Source organism: Dermochelys coriacea, chromosome 9 (genome assembly GCF_009764565.3).
Source record: "Dermochelys coriacea isolate rDerCor1 chromosome 9, rDerCor1.pri.v4, whole genome shotgun sequence".
Taxonomy (NCBI): Eukaryota; Metazoa; Chordata; order Testudines; family Dermochelyidae; genus Dermochelys; species Dermochelys coriacea.
The window spans coordinates 50,715,091-50,737,773 of record NC_050076.1 but is presented as its reverse complement, the minus strand read 5'-3'; the positions used below and the strand labels follow the sequence as shown (position 1 = coordinate 50,737,773).

The 22,683-nt window shown below is 46.4% G+C and overlaps 1 protein-coding gene and 1 non-coding gene across 6 annotated transcripts in view; both read right to left on the bottom strand.

Moving 5' to 3' along the window:
• SENP2 (SUMO specific peptidase 2) overlaps nt 1-4,399 on the bottom strand; it is a 52,683-nt gene extending 48,284 nt beyond the window's left edge. Inside the window, exon 1 of one of the 5 annotated variants that reach the window (XM_038416979.2) lies at nt 4,294-4,399. Coding sequence is in view for 1 of the 5 variants with exons in the window: in XM_043492740.1 (XP_043348675.1) it covers nt 3,535-3,590 (56 nt within the window). In the remaining 4 variants the exon portion in view is untranslated. Of the gene's footprint in view, nt 1-3,534; nt 3,644-4,061 lie in introns of those variants that run through there. The other 4 variants (XM_038416982.2, XM_038416978.1, XM_038416977.1 and 1 more) reach the window with 4 other exon arrangements.
• On the bottom strand, nt 552-720 carry LOC119861995. Its single transcript, XR_005295110.1, has one exon. It is a non-coding gene; the product is annotated as a U1 spliceosomal RNA (small nuclear RNA).
• Nucleotides 4,400-22,683: the final 18,284 nt, after the last annotated feature.

Genomic DNA, 22,683 nt, shown 5'->3' with positions numbered 1-22,683 from the left:
TGTCTACTTTGAAAAATGTAGTGCCTCTAATCTAGCAGTACTCCACGACTGAGTAGCACATACCAGTGATGCATACAGTCATGTCTCCTACTAATGGTTGAGCCATGGAACATACTAAAACTAAAAGAGAAAAGGAGTACTTGTGGCACCTTAGAGACTAACAAATTTATTTGAGCATAAGCTTTCGTGAGCTACAGCTCACTTCATCGGATGCATTAAAAGATGCACTAAAAGAGGTGATCCTTCAGCTTAATCTCACAAATGCTTGCGACTTTTGGTGATCAAGGTCCCCCACCGGCAACCTGTATCGGGTGCATTACAGAGTGGTGGCCTGTACAGCCTCTAATCATTTGAACTGACCTTCTCTATTCTGCTAGATTCTTGCTAAGAGCTGGTCAGAACTTATTGTAATATTTCAGATGAGGTCATAATACTTATATAATAAAGGGTGTTGTACTTCCGGTATTAGCCCTTTCTTAATTCATACTCTTTTTAAAGCCATCTTCCTTCAAACTGTCCACAATGACTCCAGAGTTTTGTTTTTTTAAAAACCGGGGAGAGCGCATACGCAATCCCCCACTACCACAAATTACGCAGTCGAGTTTCCCGCATTTGGGGAAATCGCAGGGGTCAGCACACCCACAGTGCAATGGATGAGCCTCACCTTGGGAAAAATCACCTTCATGATCATAGGTTTCAGAGTAGCAGCCGTGTTAGTCTGTATTCGCAAAAAGAAAAGGAATACTTGTGGCACCTTAGAGACTAACAAATTTATTAGAGCATAAGCTTTCGTGAGCTACAGCATCCGATGAAGTGAGCTGTAGCTCACGAAAGCTTATGCTCAGATAAATTTGTTAGTCTCTAAGGTACCACAAGTACTCCTTTTCTTTTCATGATCATAGTATCTCCCCTGCCAGGTAAGTTGTTACAGCTCATTTAGAGCCCATTATAAGTTAACATTGTACATAAAAATAAAATAGAGTACTGGCTGCACATGCACAGTTAAAGTTCCCACAGCCATTACACACAATGGTATTTAAATATAGAATGTGGTACAGTTAGTATTACTGTGGGAACCTTAATGTTTGAGTTTCATATTTATTTAAAGTCGCATCAGTTGTAGTAATACAGGTTTGCCACTCTACACACACACACACACACACAGAGCAGCATATTCTCTTGTTTTCATAGCTAGGCCATTCATTTTTCTTGGGATGTTTTGTCTTTGGAAGTAGGTATCATTTCCTCCAGCCCACCCCACACAAGGCTGCAGGCACTTGAAATCTTAACCTTAACTATCACCCCTTGTTTTCAAAGAACTCCACGGTCTCAAACAGTCACCTAGAGCTGCTCAGCGTCATGTATTTGACAGCTCCGGCACTCCTGCCCACAACTCAGGGGAAAGGTGTCACATCTTAGCAGGGCCGTCCTTAGGCACACGCAGCTGCCTAGGGCACCACGACATTTGGGGCACCAAATTGCCCCAAATGTCGTGGTGCCCTAGGCAGCTGCGAGCTGCACACGCGGCAGCACCAGTGCCACCCCACGGGCCGCCCTCACTGCAAGGGGCAGGGCCGTCCCTGGGGGGCGGACAACTCCCTCCGCCCCACCTCTTACCCTTCCCCCCTGCTCCGCCCCCATTTCACCTCTTCCCCCCACGTCCCCCGGAAGCGGCGGGAAGCGCGGCCACCTGCCCTAGCCTGCTCCACTCCGCCAGCACCCAGCCATGGTGCTCTGCTTCCCGCTGCCGGTGAGTGGGGGGAAAGACTCGCCCCCGGCTCTCACCGGCGGCAGAAAGCGGCCCCAGCCCGCCCCGCTTCCCTTGCCCCGATCGCAGCCATGTTGCTTCGGTTGGGGAAAGGAGCGACCCCGGCTCTCACTGGCGGCGGGAAGCGGGGCGCCAGAGTAGAGAGGGCTGGGGCCGGGCTGCTCTGCTTCCCGCTACTGCCGGGGGAGAAACCCCTTCCCCCTAGGGACATGGCTGGGGCCGGGGTGAGGGAAGTGCAGCGGCTGCTCCTGGCCCCCCGCTAATCACCCAGGCCACTCTGGACCTGTTGGGCCCCCAAAAGTGCCCCCCCCAGCTCCTGCCTCCCAGACCCTGTGGGGGAGGGGGAAGTCTGCCCCCCCACACCCCTCACGGGAGGGGCGGGAGCTGCGTAGGCCACCCAAATGGCTAGGGATGGCCCTGCATCTTAGAAGGATACTTTCCAACACACACATCCTGTAGAAGTCAGAGGGCCATGAGTTCTAGTTCTCCTGATTGCTCTTAGTATTTGTGCACTCCAGTGCTCCTTAAGCAAGGTCTTGCCCCTTCTATCCTAAGTGAAACAGCTATCCTCCACCCATTTACAAATAGTAAATGGTGTGAGAACTTGCACAAGGTCAGTTCAGGAACAGAAACATATTCCATGGTGACCGTTGCAGATCTCCAACATTCTGCCACACTCCCTTTCAGTGCAGTTGTACCGAACTCTGTTTGGCGGATGCATCCGATGAAGTGAGCTGTAGCTCACGAAAGCTTATGCTCAAATAAATGTGTTAGTCTCTAAGGTGACACAAGTACTCCTTTTCTTCTCCAGACACCACAGCACACCCCCTTTGCAGGAAAAGAACCCAGTACTCCTAGTGCTCAACATTCCAGTGCTATCTCAAAGAATTGTAAATCCCACTGGTAAAGCATGTCCCCGCTACAGACTGGTTCACACTGCGAACAAACTGTTTCCACCAATGTTGTAGCTGAAGTGGAAGAAAGTCTATGCATCAGAGCTGGAAAGCATAAGTTCAATCCCTGCTAGTGCCCCCATGGGAAAAAGTGATTATGGGGGAGCAGTAGCAACCGCTGACTTAAGGATGCCTGACACTTTGTATGAAAGGTGGACAAGAACTGTTTTGCAGCAGGACTGAGGGGTCTGGCAGAGAGAGAGAGAGAGAGAGAGATGCATTTTTCTGTCCTCATGACCATCCATTTAGATTTGGAACAGTTCTATGCTGTTGAAGATCACAACTTCCCATCCACAGTTGGCACATAACAGTTTTCTGCCACCATACTAAAACCCCTCAACACCTGTACGAATGCCCCAGGTGCCTTGCTTCATCAGGTCACACAGATCTCACATTCCAGATGGGACACAGACAAAAGGGCCGATGATCCTGCTGCTTCCTCATTAAAATAGCTTTTAAACAGCCTTGGGGAACATGCAGCACACTGAGCGGCAGGAGCAATAATCTCATTTTTACTGATTGGTGGTAAGCAAGTATCCTTCCCAAATGTTACTAAACAACAGCTCATATACCACTGAGCATTAACCAAACAGGGAACAGAACCCAGGTCTTTGAATACAGCAAACCCAAATTTCCCCCAGTGAGCTACAGTGCCTTTCAGAAAGGACAGCCCATGTCTTTCTTCTTAGCTACACAGTCAGTAAATGGGCAACTCATGCTTACATAACACACTGAAACAGTAAATTTATGCATCCTCCTTTAGTGGATGGTTTCACATAAGAACAGCCTCCTTCTCCCAGCCAGCATAGTTACCCTGGTAGTTCAAAGGACAGACATCTGTACTGACAGGTGAAGCTCCAAACCAGCATGATGGGTGTGGAGGGAGTTAGTGTTGCACATAGTGGAATTTTTTTTTTAACCTTTTCACTGTAAGAAAAGCCAAGAAGTTAAATTGAAAAGCTGCATTAAAAGAACATTAAGGTTGTAAAGTCAATCACTCAAGTTAGGAAATGCTCATCTATAGCGCTTTTCACCTGTAGAACACCAGTTTGAATCTAGCCTAATTCAGGAGTAATTACAGTGTTCTCCTCAACTGACCGTTTAGTGGCCATAGATGAAGTGAGTGTGCTAGGGCCAGGCAAGTTCCTGTAGCATAGACTCACCACCACTCCCCCATTAGCAGAGAGGCCAAGAACTTCATGAGCCATAAAGACTACAAGACTCCAGTTACCCATAGGGTAAGTCCTCTCCCATACCCTACCCAGGGTAGCAGGATAAGGCACACTGGCAGGGGTCACAGGTGTTGGAAGCTTACCCTACAGACAGAGGACTTCACCTACCAGGCCTGTCAAGGCAACACGTCCTTTCATCACCACTAGCACCACACTTTTTAAATGAGAAGTTTGTGCTTATACACAAACAAATCAGTTCATTAAATAATTTCCATGGAGCATCACACCTCAGGAGAGGCTCAAAGTTTGGCCACTGAGTCACCACACCTTGATTCTGCTCTGCCTCAACCACATTATTTCCCACCTCTGCAGTTACTCACAGTACATGCCTCCAACTCACTTCTACAGGATGCCTGCAGCCAAGGCCCTTCCTAAACAGCTGAACCTATTATAAAGCCTCCCCTCCCTCCCAGGAAAGAGCAGCCTTCACTTCCTTTAAGTCAGCTGTGTTAATGATCCAGCAGCAAGGCAGCTTTAATTCAATTAACCCCTTCTTAGGCAGCTTCCAACTAGCCCCGCTCCTGAAGAGGGTGGTGTCAAGCAACACTGACAAAGTCTGACAGGCTTTTGATCTCATTTTCTCAGTGTCTTTATTGCCTTTTCAGTTGCCTTGGTCAGGTTAAGCCCTTGAGAAGTGTGCATTTACCTTTGACTCTCACCAAGCCAACTGAAAATTCAGCAACTGAAGGACTGAAATAAGAGGCCAAAATCATCCAGAAAAAATACAGACAACTGAAATGAACACAAGGTAAAAACTCCGGAACAGACATTGCTCAGCTTTTCTGGGCACAAAGATTCTTTCCCTCATGCAGGACTCTGCTCTGGATTTTCACTGCGTCACTCCTATCCTCTGCACGGCCAACCCCAGAAGTTCAAACGCCAGGAGTCAGATCCCCCACTAACCACAAGATTGGCCCCCAAAGCAGGAGATGGATTTAAAAAGTTGGAAGTATGGTCTTGGGTCTGTCTTTTCATTTTTGACCCCCCCCTTCCCTCCCCCAGAGTGAGTGTGTGTGTGTGTTTGTGTGTGTGTGATAGTTACCATGATGCCTGCTCTCCCCAGCACACAGAGTTGGGGACTCTGCCCCCTGCAGAGGCTCTCACTGCTGCTCCATGGGGCAGCGCTTCCAGCTTCTCCCCAAACCCCAACATTCTAACTCATTAATTCTGAGTCCTGCACCCTCAGCCCACATCTGCACCTGCTGCAGCTCCATGTTCTTCATCTAGGATGACCAGATAGCAAATGTAAAAAATCAGGACAGAGGTGGGATGGAATCTTTTGGGGATCTACCTCTCCTTTTTATAGTCCACATATCTATTCAGGGGACACCATCATAGGGCCTAATCACATCAGCCACACTATCAGAGGCTCCTTCACCTGCACATCTACCAATGTGATATATGCCATCATGTGCCAGCAATGCCCCTCTGCCATGTACATTGGTCAAACTGGACAGTCTCTACGTAAAAGAATAAATGGACACAAATCAGACGTCAAGAATTATAACATTCAAAAACCAGTTGGAGAACACTTCAATCTCTTTGGTCACTCGATTACAGACATAAAAGTGGCAATTCTTCAACAAAAAAACTTCAAAAACAGACTCCAATGAGAGACTGCAGAATTGGAATAAATTTGCAGACTGGATACAATTAACTTAGGCTTGAATAAAGACTGGGAGTGGATGGGTCATTACACAAAGTAAAACTATTTCCCCATATTTATCCTCCCCGCCCCATGTTCCTCAGATGTTCTTGTCAACTGCTGGAAATGGCCCACCTTGATTATCACTACAAAAGGTTCACCCCCACCTCCACCCCCATCCCGCTCTCCTGCTGGTAATAGCTCGCTTTAAGTGATCACTCTTGTTACAGTGTGTATGGTAACACCCTTTGTTTCATGTTCTCTGTGTATATAAATCTTCTCACTGTATTTTCCACTGAATGCATCCGATGAAGTGAGCTGTAACTCACGAAAGCTTATGCTCAAATAAATTTGTTAGTCTCTAAGGTGCCACAAGTCCTCCTTTTCTTTTTGCAGATACAGACTAACATGGCTGCTACTCTAAATCCCTCCTTTGAGAAGCATCTCCAGCTGGGACCATGGTGACAGGCAGACTTTGTAGATGGGAACTCCATGCTGTTTTCTTGCTAATATGTAGATTTTTCTAATATGTCCCTTTTCCTGCCAATGAATAGCCACTTAGCAGGTGATGGCCCATTTGAACTTGTTTAACCTGTCTGAGTTGTCAGCTTGCCCTTGTCTCTGAGGAAGTGGTTTGGCCACCCCCAGGACTTGGAACATGTTTTAGTAACACCATACACTGGAATCTCATAACTTTACATACAACGGTGCCACACATATTTTACCAGGCCAATAATAATCATCAAATTATGAGTTTTCAAATGATACCTCCCAAGGAAAACCTTGTACAAAGATTATTACAACAGTGTGCAAAGGGTAGATGCAGGGGTACAGACTGTCCCAATGCCTTTATGGGATTAGGATGTAGGTTTGTTGAAAGATGGGAGTTTAGGCTGACCATATTCATATTCATTATCCAGTGATGATGTTCACAAATCCATTTAGCACAGCTTTTGTTATAAAGAATAAGTATTCTTATAGTAGGAGAATTTTGTAAGACAAGTTGTTCCAAAATTTGAGAATATAGGAAAAGAGGTAATGGCTTTCTGCTTCTTCCTAAATACTGGATTTGGCACAGAAAAATGCAAACATTTCATAGCTTGTGTATTAGAATGACTGTTGCCCATTATGTGACTAAAGAGCGACACTTCTGTAGGTTGTCATGTGCTTCTGCAAAGCAGAAAATCCCTTATCCATGACAGTGCTGTTCCTGTGGCAGCACAGCTCACTTTGTGTCACTGTCATAACAGGCTGTATTGGCTAACTGGAATTCTTGCAATGAAATTGGATTGCTTTCTTCATCTGGAGTGCTGCTGCCCTGGCATAGGCACATGGAAAGGGATGCCCCTTCCGAAGCGTTGACCGCATTCATGTAAAAGAGGTGCAAAAGGGATGCAAGGAGGAGTGTGGGAGGGGGCTCAGGGCAGGGGGTTGGGGTGCAGGAGGGGTCTGGGGTAAGGCAGGGGGCTCAGGGCAGAGGGTACGGGGCACAGGAGGGGTGCATCGGGGGTTGGGGTGTGGGGTGCAGGAGGAATTCGGACTGCGGACTCCAGCCTGGCGCTGCTTACCTGGAGCAGCTCCAGGGTAGCAGTGGCGCGCACCAGGACCAGGGCAGGCTCCTTGCCTGCCTGCCCTGGCCCCGCGCCACTCCCAGAAGCGGCCGGCACCACGTCCCTGCGGCCCCATGAGCACTGGGGTACTGCCCTTGCCTGTGGGTACCTTCCCCATTCCTGGCCAATGGGAGCTGCGGGGGGAGGTACCCACAGGCAAGGGCAGCATGCGGAGCCCTCTGCTCCCCTCTCCCCTAGGGGCCGCATGGACGTGGTACCAGCTGCTTCCAAGAGCAGCATGGGGCTCGCGGCGCCACAGGGGTGGCAATCCCGCAGGCAGGATCCAAAGCCCCGATGGGCCAGATCTGGCCCTTGGGCCATAGTTTGCCCACCCCTGAGCTAGAGAGTATTTGAGGGTGTTAGTTCCTGGAGAAGATGTTACCCTCTCCCATTGCATCCAATGAAGTGAGCTGTAGCTCATGAAAGCTTATGCTCAAATAAATTTGTTAGTCTCTAAGGTGCCACAAGTACTCCTTTTCTTTTTGCGGATACAGACTAACACAGCTGCTACTCTGAAACCTCTCCCATTGCTGCTTCATGAACTGTAATGGCCCCTTTCTTACCTTCGAGGCCATAAACACGTTCAAAGGGTGAAAACCCCAAACTGGGATGTGGTACAGCCCTGGAGGCAAAGAGCAACTGCTGCAACACTAGATCTCAATCATTGGAGTGCTCATTTATAAATTTATGTATCATGGCCCCCAAAGTCCCATTAAACTTCTCTACTAGGCCATTCGTTTGATGGTGGTAAGGAGTAGCAACCAAGTAGTTTATCCCATGAGCTTCCCAAAGATGTTTTATAGTCCCTACCAGGAAGTTAGTTCCTGAATCCCTGAGGATGTTGGAGGGCTGACCTACACTGGCAAAAATGTCTGCCAATGCCTGGCTCACACTTTTCGCCCTGGTGTTGCTTAGAGCTACTGCTTTTGGCCACTGGGTGGCAAAATGCATGAAAGTCAGTCTGTACAGCTTTTCTCTGGGTTTCTAAGGGAAAGGACCCAGAATATCTACAGCTACACACTGAAATGGAACCTCAGTTATGGGAATTGGCTGGAGAGGGGCCTTGACCTGGTCTTGGGGCTTTCCCACCCTCTGGCACATCTTACAAGACCAGACATAGGTAGAAATGTCCTTACCCATTCCCTCCCAGTGAAATGACTTCCCCAAACGGCCTTTGTTCCTGCTCACCCCAGCATGGCAACTAGGGTGATCGCGGGCTAAGCTCAAAAGCTTTTTCCTATACTTAGTTGGAACTACCAACTGTATCTGAGGATGCCAGTCCTCCTTGTGCCCACCAGAAAGGGCTTCCTTATATAAAACTCCTCCTTCTACAACAAACTTGGACCTATTGGAAGAGCTGAGAGGTGGTGGGTCGCTCCATGCCACCATCCAAGCTTCTTTGAGGCTTTTATCCACTTACTGCTCTGCCTGGAACTGCTCCCTTGATGCTGGAGATGTTAGTTCCTTGCTGGGTTGTGGACTTGGTCTTGGTCCCACTGGAAGCAATGCAGGTGATAGAATTGTCTCAGTTGATTGTGAACCGCTCTCCACTGGTGCACTGGGGGGGTATTTCAGGCTCCGGTTGAGCTTTTTGCACCAGTTTAGCTGCTGCTACAGATGCAGGCTTAGTGGTGCCCTTTGGTGCTGACTCCCCTGACTCTGGTGGGATTACAAACACGGGCTCTGGTTCTGACTGCTCTGCCAGTTCCAATTCTTGGGTTGATTCTGGCTGGTTCCCAGGAACTGGATCTACAACTGCTGCCATAGACTTTGATCTGGGGTTTGATTCCACCACCTTTGGCTGGGTCCCTGTAGGAGGCTCAGGAATGGATTTAGGTGTGGAGGCCTGTTTAGCCTGGCTGCGGGTGACCATCCCCACCCTTCCTGTTAGCCTTACATGGTTGGCTAAGTCTTCTCCCAGCATCATGGGAATGGGATAATCGTCATAGACTGCAAAAGTCCATATTCCTGACCAGCCCTTGTACTGGACAGGCAACTTGGCTGTAGGCAAGTTAGAAGAGTTGGCCGTAAAGGGTTTCACCATCAATTTGGCCTCTGGGTCGATGAATTTGGGGTCCACCAGGGATTGGCGGATAGCTGACACTTGTGCTTCAGTGTCTCTCCATGAAGTAATCTTTCTCCTGCCCACACTCACAGTTTCCCTTTGCTTTGGGGGTATTTGGGAGGCACCTGGGCCTGAAGGTTCTCGATGGGACTTCGGGGTGATGAGCTGCAGTCAGCTGGTGCTCTTGGGGCAGTTGGCCTTCACATGCCCCAGCTTATTACATTTGAAGCATTGTCCAGCTGACTGTGGGTTGGGGCGAGGTTGGTGGTTGGAGAGTTGGGTGGTGGGACGAGAGGGCATCTGGGGTTTCCCTGGCTCTGTGGAGGGCTCCTCCTTGCGAGGTGGGGCCTTGGGCTGACTCCGATGGTGGGGTGTCGTCTCAGGTTGCCCCTTCTGGTATCCCCACCAACTGCTACTAGCTTTCTTCTTCCCCACCACCTCCACCCATTTGGTTCCACTCTCCCTCACCTCGATTACACTTTTGGGCTTCCCATCTAGGATATACCTTTCTATTTCCTCAGGAACACCCACTAAGAACTGCTCCATTTGTATGAGGAGAGACAGATCTTCCAGAGACTTAACATTTGCTCCTGGTATCCAGGCATCCCAATGTTTCACAATGTGGTAGGGTGTCGGGAAAATGCCACGTCTGGTTTCCACCTTAGGGCTCTGAACCGCCGACGGGCATGCTCGGGTGTTAGCCCCATCCTAATTCTGGCCTTGTGTTTAAAAAGTTCGTACTCATTCATGTGTTCTTTAGGCATTTCAGCTGCCACCTCTGCTAAGGGTCCACTGAGTTGTGGCCTCAGCTCCACCATACACTGGTCTGCAGAGATGCTGTACACAAGGCAGGTCCTTTCAAAATTTTCTAAGAAGACTTCTGTATCATCACCTACCTTGTATGTGGGGAATTTTTTTGAATGGAGAGCGGTACCTAGAGAAGGACTGTTAGGGCTACCTGATTGATTCAGCTTAGCCTTTTCCTGCTCTAAGCGCTTCAGCTCCAGTTCCAAGTGCTTCATGTCCAAGCGCTTCTCCTGTGCTTCTGCCTCCAAGCGCGTCATCTCTAGGAAAAAATTCCTTTCTCCCACACTTAGAACTCATCCTGGGTTAAGGACATCCCTCCATCCTGGCACTGGGATCTCAGTTGGAGGAGGGATGACCCTTCCCTCCTGGGAAGTCCCCATTCCCCCATCCCTCCCTGCATTTCTGTCATGGAGCTGGATGTCTGGGCTTGATCTGTATCTGTCTTCTCCTACTGTTCTTGTCAACTGCTGGAAATGGCCCATCTTCATTATCACTACAAAATCTGCTGAGTGTGTTCATTCTATTTGAATAAATGTATCATTCTTGTATCTGAAACTAGAAATATAACTCTGAGGTCCTATTGTAATTATGCAAAGTGTGGGCCATTAATGGTGTTTTGGAACCTTGATGGCCCCCATTAACCAGGACAATTGACTGTAGATGGCTCTATTAACTTGCAAGCCTTCCTGTGAGTTAGGGCAGGAAGAATGAAGGCTTGGGGTCTCACAGGACATGTGACCATGTCACCTGGTACTGAAATCCATCTTAAACCTGGTGCTTTTCCATTTAGAAGGTGGGGTAGCAACCCAAAGAGACAAAAGATTCCCACCTTGTGCCAAAGCTATAAAAAGGGTGGAACAGAAAAAAGGGGGTTCCAGTTATGAGAAATCCCCTCGCTACCACCTGAGCTGGAACAAGGACTGTACCAGGAGAAAGTATTGGACCAAACTAGGAAGGAGTCTAGTCTGTGAAAGAAGATTATTGGAACATCTCTGAGGGTGAGATTTCATCTGTAACCAGTTTCTTAATGTATTAGGCTTAGACTTGCGTGTTTTGTTTTATTTTGCTTGGTAACTTACTTTGTTCTGTCTGTTATTACTTGAAACCACTTAAATCTGACTTTTTATACCTAATAAAATCTCTCTTGCTTATTAATTAACCCAGAGTAAGTAATTAATACCTGGGGAAGCAAACAGCTGTGCATACCTCTCTATCAGTGTTACAGAGGGTGCACAATTTATGAGTTTACCCTATATAAGCTTTATACAGAGTAAAACGGATTTATTTGGGGTTTGGATACCATTGGGAACTGGGTATCTGGGTGCTGGAGACAGGAGAACTTCTTAAGCTGTTTTCAGTTAAGTCTGCAGCTTTGGGGATTTGGTTCAGACCTGGGTCTGTGTTTGCAGCAGGCTAGTGTGTCTGGCTCAACAAGGCAGGGTTCTGAAGTCCCAAGCTGGCAGAGAAAATGGGCTCAGAGGTAGTCTCAGTGCTATCGGGTGGCAGTCCCAAGGTGGTCTCTGTGACCAAACCCATCACAACTGTCACCAGCCAAGTGCAATCCCCCCTCCCTTTTGAGAATCCAGGAAGGAGCACTTGGGAATTCCTTCCTGTGGGGTACCCTCAAGTTCTTTCACCCCCTCTCCGGGGAAGAGCTGAGAAGTAAAACAAAGGAAATCAGCTGTTGCCACCAGCTAATTAAACAGCATATGCACAAACCTCTTAGGTTTCAGAGTAGCAGCCGTGTTAGTCTGTATTCGCAAAAAGAAAAGGAGTACTTGTGGCACCTTAGAGACTAACAAATTAAATTTGTTAGTCTCTAAGGTGCCACAAGTACTCCTTTTCTTTTTACAAACCTCTTAGGATCCAAAAACCCAATCCTGTTCTTAAAAAAGGTAAATTTTATTAAAAACAAAAGGAAAGAAAATACATCTGGAATTTAGGCTAGTGCTAGATTTAAAAACAGCAAATATAATAATTAAGCATCAAGAATGGTTTTCTTGAGGTCCAGCTTAAAGGTTACAAGCAAAACAAAAGCACCTGGGGTTAGCACAGAGGACTACACAAGCCATAAAGAAATAAAAGAGATAAACCTAATCGTGTCTTCCTAGACATTTCCTGATCTACTTACATATCTGGGGTTCAAATGAGTAGTTCTAGGTAAGATCTGATGGTTTTCCATACCTGGCTCAAAGCTCTTACAGCATAGTCCCAGCCCTGTCTCTGCTCTGTCCCCTCTCTCTGGAGAACAACACAGAAAGAGGGAAAGTTTTTTCCCAATTTTAAAAAGTTCTAGCCCTCTCATTGGCTCTTTTGGTCAGGTGCCCACCCTCTTCCTTTTACCTATGAGTTTTTTTAACCCTTTATAGGTAAAGCAAGTAGAGAACAGCTACTAACAGGGATTTTATAGCTAACTGGCTGGCTGGGTGTCCATAAAAGGGAGCTACCCCCTTTCATTTATCAGAGCTGGGCTGCAGGAATCATAGGAATGTAGAGCTGGAAGGGACCATCTATGCTGAATTCAGATCCACTCTTCCATTTGTCATTGTTTTGAATTCGAATTCTATCCTCCAAAGTGCTGGCAGCTCCTCCCAGCTTGGTATCCTCTGCAAATTTTATAAGTATGTTTTCCACTCCGTTATCAAAGTCATTAATGCAAATATTGACTAGTACCAGACCCAAGACTGACCCCTGCAGACAGGGCTGCCAGATCCATGAGTGTTGAATCCCTGCTGCAGGCTGCAACACAGACTGAATTCTGTAAGTGTCCTCCCTTGCTTAGAATTCTTTGCTTTGCGTCCCTCTCCTGGCTCCAAAGTGTGTGCGCAGGAGGGTCAGCCCACTAGAAGGGACACAGCCTCACAGCAGGGGAGGCTGGTCTCAGGCTGCTGAGAGATAGGTGGGGATAAGCATGCTATAGGGCAGGAGTGGGCAAACTATAGCGGGCAGGATGGATCTGGTCTGTCAGGGCTTTGAGCAACTGGGCAACACAGTATGGGAAGGAGGTGAGCAGCCCTCAGTGGTGAAAGAAGAGGTTAAGGACTATTTAGAAAAGCTGGACATGCACAAGTCCATGGGTCCAGATCTTTTGCATGCAAGGATGCTGAGGGAGTTGGCTGATGTGATTGCAGAGCCATTGGCCATTATCTTTGAAAATTTGTGGCAATCGGGGAGGTCCCAGACGATTAGAAAAAGGCAAATATAGTGCTCATATTTTAAAAAGAGAAGAAAGAGAACCTGGGGAACTACAGACCTGTCAGCCTCACTTCAGTCCCCGGCAAAATCATGGAGCAGGTCCTTAAGGAATCCATTTTGAAGCACTTGGAGGAGAGGAAGGTGATCAAGAACAGTCTACCTGGATTCACCAAGGGCATGTCATGCCTGACCAACATGCTTGCCTTCTATGATGAGATAACTGGCTCTGTGGATATGGGGAAAGTGGTGGATGTGCTATATCTTGACTTTAGCAAAGCTTTTGATACAGTCTCCCACAGTATTCTTGCCATTAAGTTAAAGAAGTATGGATTGGATGAATGGACTATAAGGTGGATAGAAATCTGGCTAGATTGTTGGGCTCAACGGGTAGTGATCAATGGCTCAATGTTTAGTTGGCAGCCAGTATCAAGCGGTGTGCCCCAGGGTTCGGTCCTGGGGCCGGTTTTGTTCAACGTCTTTATTAATGATCTGGATAATGAGATGAACTGCATCTTCAGCAAGTTCCCAGATGACACTAAGCTGGGGGGAGAGGTAGATACACTGGATGGGTAGGGATAAGATCCAGAGGGACCTAGACAAACTGGAGGACTGGGCCAAAAGAAATCTAAAATCAACAAGGACAAGTGCAGAATTCTGCTCTTATGAAGGAAGAATCCCATGCACCGCTACAGGCTGGGGACCGACTGGCTAAGCAGCAGTTCTGCAGAAAAAGGACCTGGGGATTACAGTGGATGAGAAGCTGGATATGAGTCAGCAGTGTGCCCTTGTTGCCAAAAGGCCAACGGCATATTGGGCTGCATTAGTAGGAGCATTGCCAGCAGATCAAGGGAAGTGACTATTCTCCTATATTCTGCACTGGTGAGGCCACACCTGGAGTATTGTGTCCAGTTTTGGTCCCCCCACTCCAGAAGGGATGTGAATAAATTGGAGAGAGTCCAGCGGAGGGCAACAAAAATTATTAGGGGACTGGGGCACATGACTTAAGAGGAGAGGCTGAGGGAACTGGGGTTATTTAGTCTGCAGAAGAGAAGAGTGAGGGGGGATTTGATAGCAGCTTTCAACTACCTGAAGGGGGATTCCAAAAAGGATGGAGTTCAATCGTTCTCAGTGGTGGCAGATGACAGAACAAGAAGCAATGGTCTTGAGTTGCAGTGGGGAAGGTCTAGGTTGGATATTAGGAAACACGCTTTCACTAGGAGGGTGGTGAAGCACTGGAAAGGGTTACCTAGGGAAGTGGTGGAATCGCCATCCTTAAAGGTTTTTAAGGCCCAGCTTGACAAAGCCCTGGCTGGGATGACTTAGTTGGTGTTGATGTTGGTCCTGCTTTGAGCAGGGGATTGGACTAGATGATCTTCTGAGGTCTCTTCCAACCCTAATATTCTATGATTCTATGAATCCGGCCCAAGGGATTGCTAGCCCCATGGCGCAGTGGGGCTAAGGCAGGCTCCCTGCCTGCCCTGGCCCCGCACCGCTCCTGGAAGCGGCTGGCACCACATCCCTGAGGCCTCTGGGAGAGGGGGAGCAGAGGGCTCCACACTTTGCCCTTGCCTGCAGGTACCTCCCCTGAAGCTCCCATTGGCTGGGAATGGGGAACCGGGGCAAAGGCAAAGCAAACAGCTATTCAATAGGCATTACACAACCGCCCATGGCTTGGCTTAGTCATTCCCCAGATCAGAATAAATGAAAAGAAATAACCCTGTAAGATTATAAATTGCCTCACCCTTCAAAGTACAGGCCTGATTTGAGAGTTTAAAGACTATTCCTTGTATATTAACTTCCTGCTTGTCACCACACCTACTGACACCACCTGAGTAGGCAGTCTAATGGTTATATGAAAGCAAGCAAACACATGGTAAAGAAATTGTGGAAGCCCTGAATTGCTGGACTCGTCTCTCTGTTTGAATGAGGATGTTACATGGTGATTGACTTACCTAGTCCACATGCCGAAGCTCTATTTCTTCTTCATCTATTTGATATGCAGGGCGAGAGCAGGTAAGAAATTTAACCTTTGTTTTGATTTTCTCAACAAATAAAACATACTTTTCAGACATCATAGTAGCATGAACATATTTAGCCTTTAGATTAGAAATGCTGATATTTAATTGTTTTAGTTTTGGAGTAAAATATACTGGTTAGATGCACAAGATTATTTTCAAGTGAGTATAGAGTTCAACATGTAAAAACAAAATGAGTAATCCGATGAAGTGAGCTGTAGCTCACGAAAGCTTATGCTCAAATAAATTTGTTAGTCTCTAAGGTGCCACAAGTACTCCTTTTCTAATTGTATCTTAGTGCCACTTTGTATAAACTTCTTGTTTAAGGACTATACATTAGCAATTACAATTGTTAATTGTGATTATCTTTTTGCAGCAATAACTCATATGATAAGAAGGTTTTCAAAATCTATTAATTTTATAAGTGTATGATTTTGCATTTACTATTACAAACAGTCAGTTTCATTTGACAGTCCTCTCATCCAGCTCAAGAACAAGCCTTTATAATCATAAGACAACTGCTCCCAGGGCCTCTTGTAAACAAACAGCTGAGAGTTGCTATTGGTCTGTAATATTGTACCTCTAAGCTCTGGGAGAAAAACCACCTGCATTTTGTGTTTTCAAAAAAATCTAAATAGTCTTATTAATATCAATGGTTATTTCAGCAATCTCAAGGTTTCCCAGAGATCTTGATGTCTTTCTCATGTTGGGTTTGATAAATACATACTTATACAGCACCTTTCATCACTAGATCTCTCAAAGAACTTTACTTTATCCCTGTTTTTACAGAAGGGGAAACTGAGGTGCAGGGAGAGCAATGAGCTGTTTAAGATCAGCAGAAGAGCTGGTAATTGAACCTAGGTCTCTTGAGTCCTAGTCTAGTGCCCAACCCACTAGGCTAAACTCCCTCTCACTAGCCCAGTACTGTATAATATAAAAATACTGATACTAACACGGTGTTATGACTTTAGGGTTTGTCTACACAATTAATTTGTTTACGGCAAGCTGGGGTTGAATCTGCCCACCACTAGCCTGCTGCAGACTAACTGTCCATGTGGACCCGGCTGACAGGCATTAACCATTTGTTAATGTGCTTTGATCTAGTTCCATTTCAAAGAAAGCTAGATCAATGTACAATAACAAACTGTTAACGTGTGTTGGAAGGTACCATCCATGGGGACAGTAAGTCCGTGGCAGGCTAGTGTGGGGTAGATACACATGCCAGCTTGCCATGAACTAAATGTTTGTGCACATAAGCCCTTAAGGAAAGATAAGGGCACATCAAAAATTCCCTTTAGAAATGCAGACATTTCTTTGTGTGCCAGCAGTATTAAAACAAAACTATTGCACCTCTTGGCTGTACACATGAAAAGAGACACCTGTGGAGGTTTAAAAAACTTAATTACCCTTCCTCAAAAATGTGGGTGTGGGCATGTTCAGTATGAAGGTGAGAGCACGCCTTATCTTTGTTTTTTCTCATTGTATATAAAATTAAATCCTGATGCACTATGAACTACATTGGAGAAATGGTGTTGACGTTTCAGAGCCATGTCCAAAGCAAGTAGGTTAAGGGTTCACTGTGCTTGTCAGCATTTAGAGCAAAATAATTGACACTGACTAGCTCTCACATGTCGACATTCCTCACATAGTGAAGTCTCAGGTATATAGCAACCTACCAAAGAAGGTCCTGAGAGTCTCATCAGCCTGTAGCATTAATCTGACTGTATCGATCATGTTTGCACAATTCTAGTAGTCTCAGTGTAGCTATTACAAGGCTTTTTAAATATTTTTCGTGCTATTTATTAGCAAACATGGATCTGATCTTAAACAGGTATCCTCTGCCACGGAGTCTGATGAGTCTTAGATCTAGGTCTGGTGACTGTGGTGGTGCACAGCAAAGTGCTTGCCTGAGCAAGTCTGAGCATTGGCTACAGGTCACGTAGGCACGAATAAAGTTAAGGAATAAGTGTAGTGCTCTGCACTGAATGCTAGGAACTCTCAGGCCCAGTTCCTGCCTGCTCCCATACAACTGTGATGATGAGGTTTATAAGAAGAAATACAATTGTATGTATTTATTTGTATTGGGGTAGCAGCTAGATATCCCAGGCACGACTGGCACCCTCTTGTGTTAGGCACTGCACTGAAAAGTGTGCCTTTCCCCCAAAGAGCTTATAGTCTAAGGGTATGTCTGCATTGCCCATGACAGCCCATGTCGACAGCCTTGGGCTAGTGGTGTTCACGCTAGTGCTCTAACAATGGCGGTGTAGACAGCGCTCTGAAGTTACACCTTGGGCTGGAACTCGGGCTTTGAGGCCTAAGGAAGGGGTGGCCTTCAGAGCCTGACCCACCACCTGAGCTACACCTTCAAACCACTCTCTACACAGCATTTTTAGGGTGCTAGCGTGATCCCCTGCAACCCAAGTTGCCAAACTGGGCTGGGAGGCTCGATGCAGCGGCTGGGCAGACGTACCCCAAGGCACCAGACCTGCAAAGTTGCACACACATACTTCCTTTAACACAGACGCAAGTCTTTGTACACTCAGCATCTCAGTACATAATGCGTATCTTCCTTGGTAGACTATTCTGAGATCTATAGAAAAAGACACTGAAAAGCTACTAATTAATTATTATTATTTAATTAAACTGGGTAAAAAAGACAAGATGGAGAGGAGATGGGTTAAGGCCAATACTCATCCTGGTAATGAGGCACTTAGTTATGAATTCCCCTCTAGGCCATACTCCAACTCTAGGCAGAAACAACTTGGTAGCGGCATAGCAGCATTTTCCTTAGCAGCCTGATCCAAAGCCCACTGAGGACAAAGACTTCAATAGGTGATAGACCAGGGCCTGTGATAGACTGAGCTTTTCTCTGGGGTCACACCCAGGTTGTTTCAGAGTCCCTTTCACTTTCAAAGTCCTCTCCCTGATTGGGAACTTTACTCCAGCCTTTCTGAGTTCACAGCTGTGGGGGTCTCCCACTGAAGGGGATGTTCAATCACTGAGTTTCCTTATAAAAGTCTGGTTTATACATGATGATCTGGCACTCTATGCTGCAGTGATCAGCTTGTCTTGGGTCTGAAAAGTCCTTGTGGGTGAGGGAGGCTTGTCAGCTGTTTCTTCTTAGCCACTCTGCAAGAGTCAGCTACTTCTGAGACACAGCTGCTTTCTTCCTGGTTGCCACCCCTTCCTGTGACAAGCTCTCTTTTGAAGCCTCCTCTCCGCAGCTGGAACAAGCTTTGCAGGTGTACCCGTTTGGTACGGGTTGAGCCCAGAGGAGCTCGTTAGCCTTCTCCTGATTGGGATGGAGGCATGCTCCACCACACACCCCACCCCTCAAGATGGAAAAGGGCTTCTGGTTCAGAATGTCCACCTCTCCAGGTACCCTTTAAAAAAATATCAGCACTGGTGTGGTCTTTCCCTGCATGCTGTTGTACTCTGAACCTGTACGGTTGGAGTGTGAGCTACTACCGCATTATACGAGGGTTCCAGTCCTTCAGGTATTCAACCAACTTAAAGGGGCATGATCAGTGACCAATGAGAAGGAACTCCCCAGCTGGTAGTACCTGAGAGACTCTATGGCTCACTTAATTGCCAGTGCCTCTTTCTCAATAACCGAATAGGTCCTCTTCCTGGAGAACAATTTTCTACTTAAACCCAGAACTGGGTGCTCCTTGCCTGCAAAGTCCTTGAAAGCACAGCATCCATGTTCCATCTGAGCCTCCACATGGAATATAAATTCTCAGGAAAAGTTGGGTTTAAAAAGGATGGGTGCCTGACAAAGGCATGTCTTCATGGAATTAAAAACCTTCTCGCAGTCTGTATCCCATCAGATCATCCAGGGGTTAGCTCCCTCTATAAGGTCTGTTAGGGAAGCCAAAATAAGAGTGAAGTTAAGGGTAAATCTCTGCTAATATCTGGCAAGACCCAGGAAGTGCCTCAAGTGCTTTTTTGTTTTGGGGACTGGGCATGTTTTTATTGATTACTGGCTTCATGAATCCATCCCCTATGTGGTATCCTAGAAAGCTCACCTCCATGATTGTTAATATACTTCACTATAGGAAGCTGGTCTCACAGCCTAACCCAACAATCTTAATACTGCCTTCATATGTAGTAGGGGCTTTTCCCCCATGGAGCTATAGAAAATGATATAATCCATGTAGGCTGTGGCATATTGATAGTGGGCTGAGAACTTTAATCATAAGCTGCTGAACGTTTGCCACAGTCCTATGCAGTTCAAATGGCATGGTCTTGAAATTACAGTGTCCAGAGGAGGTTGAAAAGGCGATAAGGGGGATAAAGGAATTTGTCAATATCCCTTCATTAGCTTGATTGTACTAAGTTATCCCACAGGTCCCAACTACTCCAGTGGCTTATCTCTCATGACATTGGATAGGCACGGAATTTCAATATGCAGTTAACTTTACAGGAAACAATGCAAAAACTATCAAACTGTCAGGTTGGGGGACCAGAATTATGGGGCTCCTCCACTCACTTTTGGACTATTCAACTACCCCCTGTTACACTGTCTAAGGTGGCTCATGACTGTGACTGATGACCACAGAGCAGACTGGCAAAAAAACGAAACAAAAAACAAAAAAACCAACAAACTAGTGGTGTGTTGTATCATTAGATTTCACCAAGCCTGTAACAAATGTGAACTCCTGGATCACTGTAACAATCTCTCCATGGAGTCACAGTCGCCTTAGCCTGTCCAGGCTATCTTGTGACCCAGACAAACTGGACTTAGTGATAAATGTTCACTTACACCAAAAATCATCACATTCAGGTTGAGACTATTGATGGGACCAGTCACTTATTCCAAATCAGTTGGTACAATCCTACACCAAAGAGAACGCCTGTAGCTAATCCAGTAATAAACTATCTAAAGGTTTATTAACTCGGAAAAAGAAGTAAGTGAGTTATTTACAGGTTATTTACAGCAAACAAACACACACACCAATGAGTTACCATCTAAATCCTAAGGAGTCTGGTGGCACCTTAAAGACTAACAGATTTATTTGGGCATAAATTTTCATGGGTAAGAAAACACTTCTGCCATGCATCTAAAGAAGTAGTTTTTTACCCATTAAAGCTTATGCCCAAATAAATCTGTTAGTCTTTAAGGTGCCACTGGACTCCTTGTTGTTTCTGTGGATACAGACTAACACGGCTACCCCTGATACTTGACATCTAAATCCTAGGAGTGACAGAGCTGTAGTGACCTGTCAATTCAAAGTGTCTTTCAGGGCAGACTCAGGAGGCAGCCCCTGGGGAATCTCTGACTTCAGTTTAGCATTTCTGGCCCTTCAGAGTTTAAATAGCTCAAAAGACACAGTTTCTTCTTGTCAGGGATTTTTATTCCCTTCCCCCAGAGTTTAATGGGGGTGGGGGCGGCAGAATCAACAAAGTCTTTTGCACTCTGATGTGCCACAGTGGTTTGTCTGGTGTCTATGGCTTTTCTTTTGCTGGGCAGGAGATCACACCTCCTTTAGCAAACTAGTATTTCATATTTGGGTATTTGGGAATGCTTCTCTCCTGACTGGCAGTTTACAGTAACAGAGCAAACACTTAAATATTATTTTATAACAAGGGATATAGGTATTACAAGTGAGATTAATGCATGCAGCAACTTACAAGCATTTCATAGAGTCTAAACACGAACTATATTCTTATAAGACTAATACTTATTTTAAGCAAAACTAACATACATGTGACCTGGTCTGGTCTCCAGCCACAAGGTTATCTGTTCTTAGCTAATGCCTGCAGCTTTGGCATGAGTCAGATGCCAGCATCATGTCCCCTTTTTTAAGATAGTCTGGGAAGAAGTACAGGCAATGTCCCACATTTTCTGTAGGTTAGGGTTCTCCCTAGCTTGTTCTCCAGATATTGTTTCCAGGTAGTGTTTCACTAGCTGGGTTTTTCCAGATATTGAGGAGAACACATGAGCGAAGTTCTCAGTTTCTTAGAAGAGTTGTGCTCTCTGACCAAGAGGGAGTCCCACACCTACTACCTCAGGTATCAAACCCCTGGCAGATATGAACTTGAGGGCCTAATTCAGGTCTCACAGGGAAAAGAGTAATCAGCAAAGCTTCCCAAGTTTTCCCGGGCTTGAGAAGACTCACGTGGTAGATTCTGATCTCTTTTCTTCTGCCTGGTAACTGGATTTCATAATTGACCAGTCTTGCTTGTCTAGCTACCTCAAAAGGATCCTGCCAACAGGCCATTTATTTAGACTTAGCTGACAGTAACAATAATAGGACTCAGTCTCCCAGCTGGAAAGTACTCAGCCATGCCCCTCAGTTATAACCTTGTTCTTCTCTCTGTTGTGCCTTCTGTAGATTTTCACTAGCAAATAAACCCAGCTGGTTAAGATGTTCCCTTAGGCGAAAAATATACTGAGTCACATTGATGGCATTTGCGTCCTGTTCCTCCCAGCCTTCATGTAGAAAATCTAAGATTCCTTGAGGTGCATGGCCATACAATAGTTCAAAGGGATCCCATAGAGGCCTGTGGGACCTCCCTTATAGGACTAAGAGAAGTGGAAGCTATTGGTCCCAGTGCTTGAGCCAGATTTGATTAAGCGCTTTAGCATTTCTTTTAGACTTTTGTTAAATCTCTCTATGAGACCACCTGTCTGTGAATGGCACATAGAAGTTCTCAAAGATTTGCTCTTCAAAAGAGAGCACAGCTCTTCCATAGCCTGCGAAGTATAGCTGGTCCCTGGTGTTCTGGGCCAAGGTGCTTGAAGCACCACAGGCCTGGCAAGAATACTCTGAGAAAAATGAGGCTTACACACAGCTGTGAGTTATTGGCTTTACGGAAGGTTAGTGACCCACCCGCAATGGGGACTCCATCCCAGGCAGAGCTCCGGTGTGCTGGGTTCCCCACCTCCGTGACTGCAACGCTTGGAGTCCCCATTGCGAGTGGGTCACTAACCTTCCGTAAAGCCAATAACTCACAGCTGTGTGTAAGCCTCGTTTTTCTCAAAGTACTCCTGCCAGGCCTGTGGTGCTTCGAGCACCTTGGCCCAGAACACCTGGGTTGGTTAATATCTCATGAGGGCACTCCATAGATGAAAAAAGTTTCATAAGTTCTGGTGCAATCATGGTTGCCTTTGCTGTGTGAAGGGAAAGAGCCTCCAGATACCAGGTCACACAGTCAACAACTACCAAGATGTATTGGTACCTGGAGGCACTCTTCTCTAGGAACCTGACTATGTCCATCCCTATTCTCTCCATCAGTGGCAAAAGAACTAGGGGAGCCTTTGGGGTACTGCTGCCAATGGACAGTTGGCAGGCTGGCAGGAGGAGCAGTATTTCCTCACTTCCTGATGGAGGCCAGGATAGAAGTTGGCCATTACCCATGACAGTGTCTTCTCCCAATCCTAATGCCC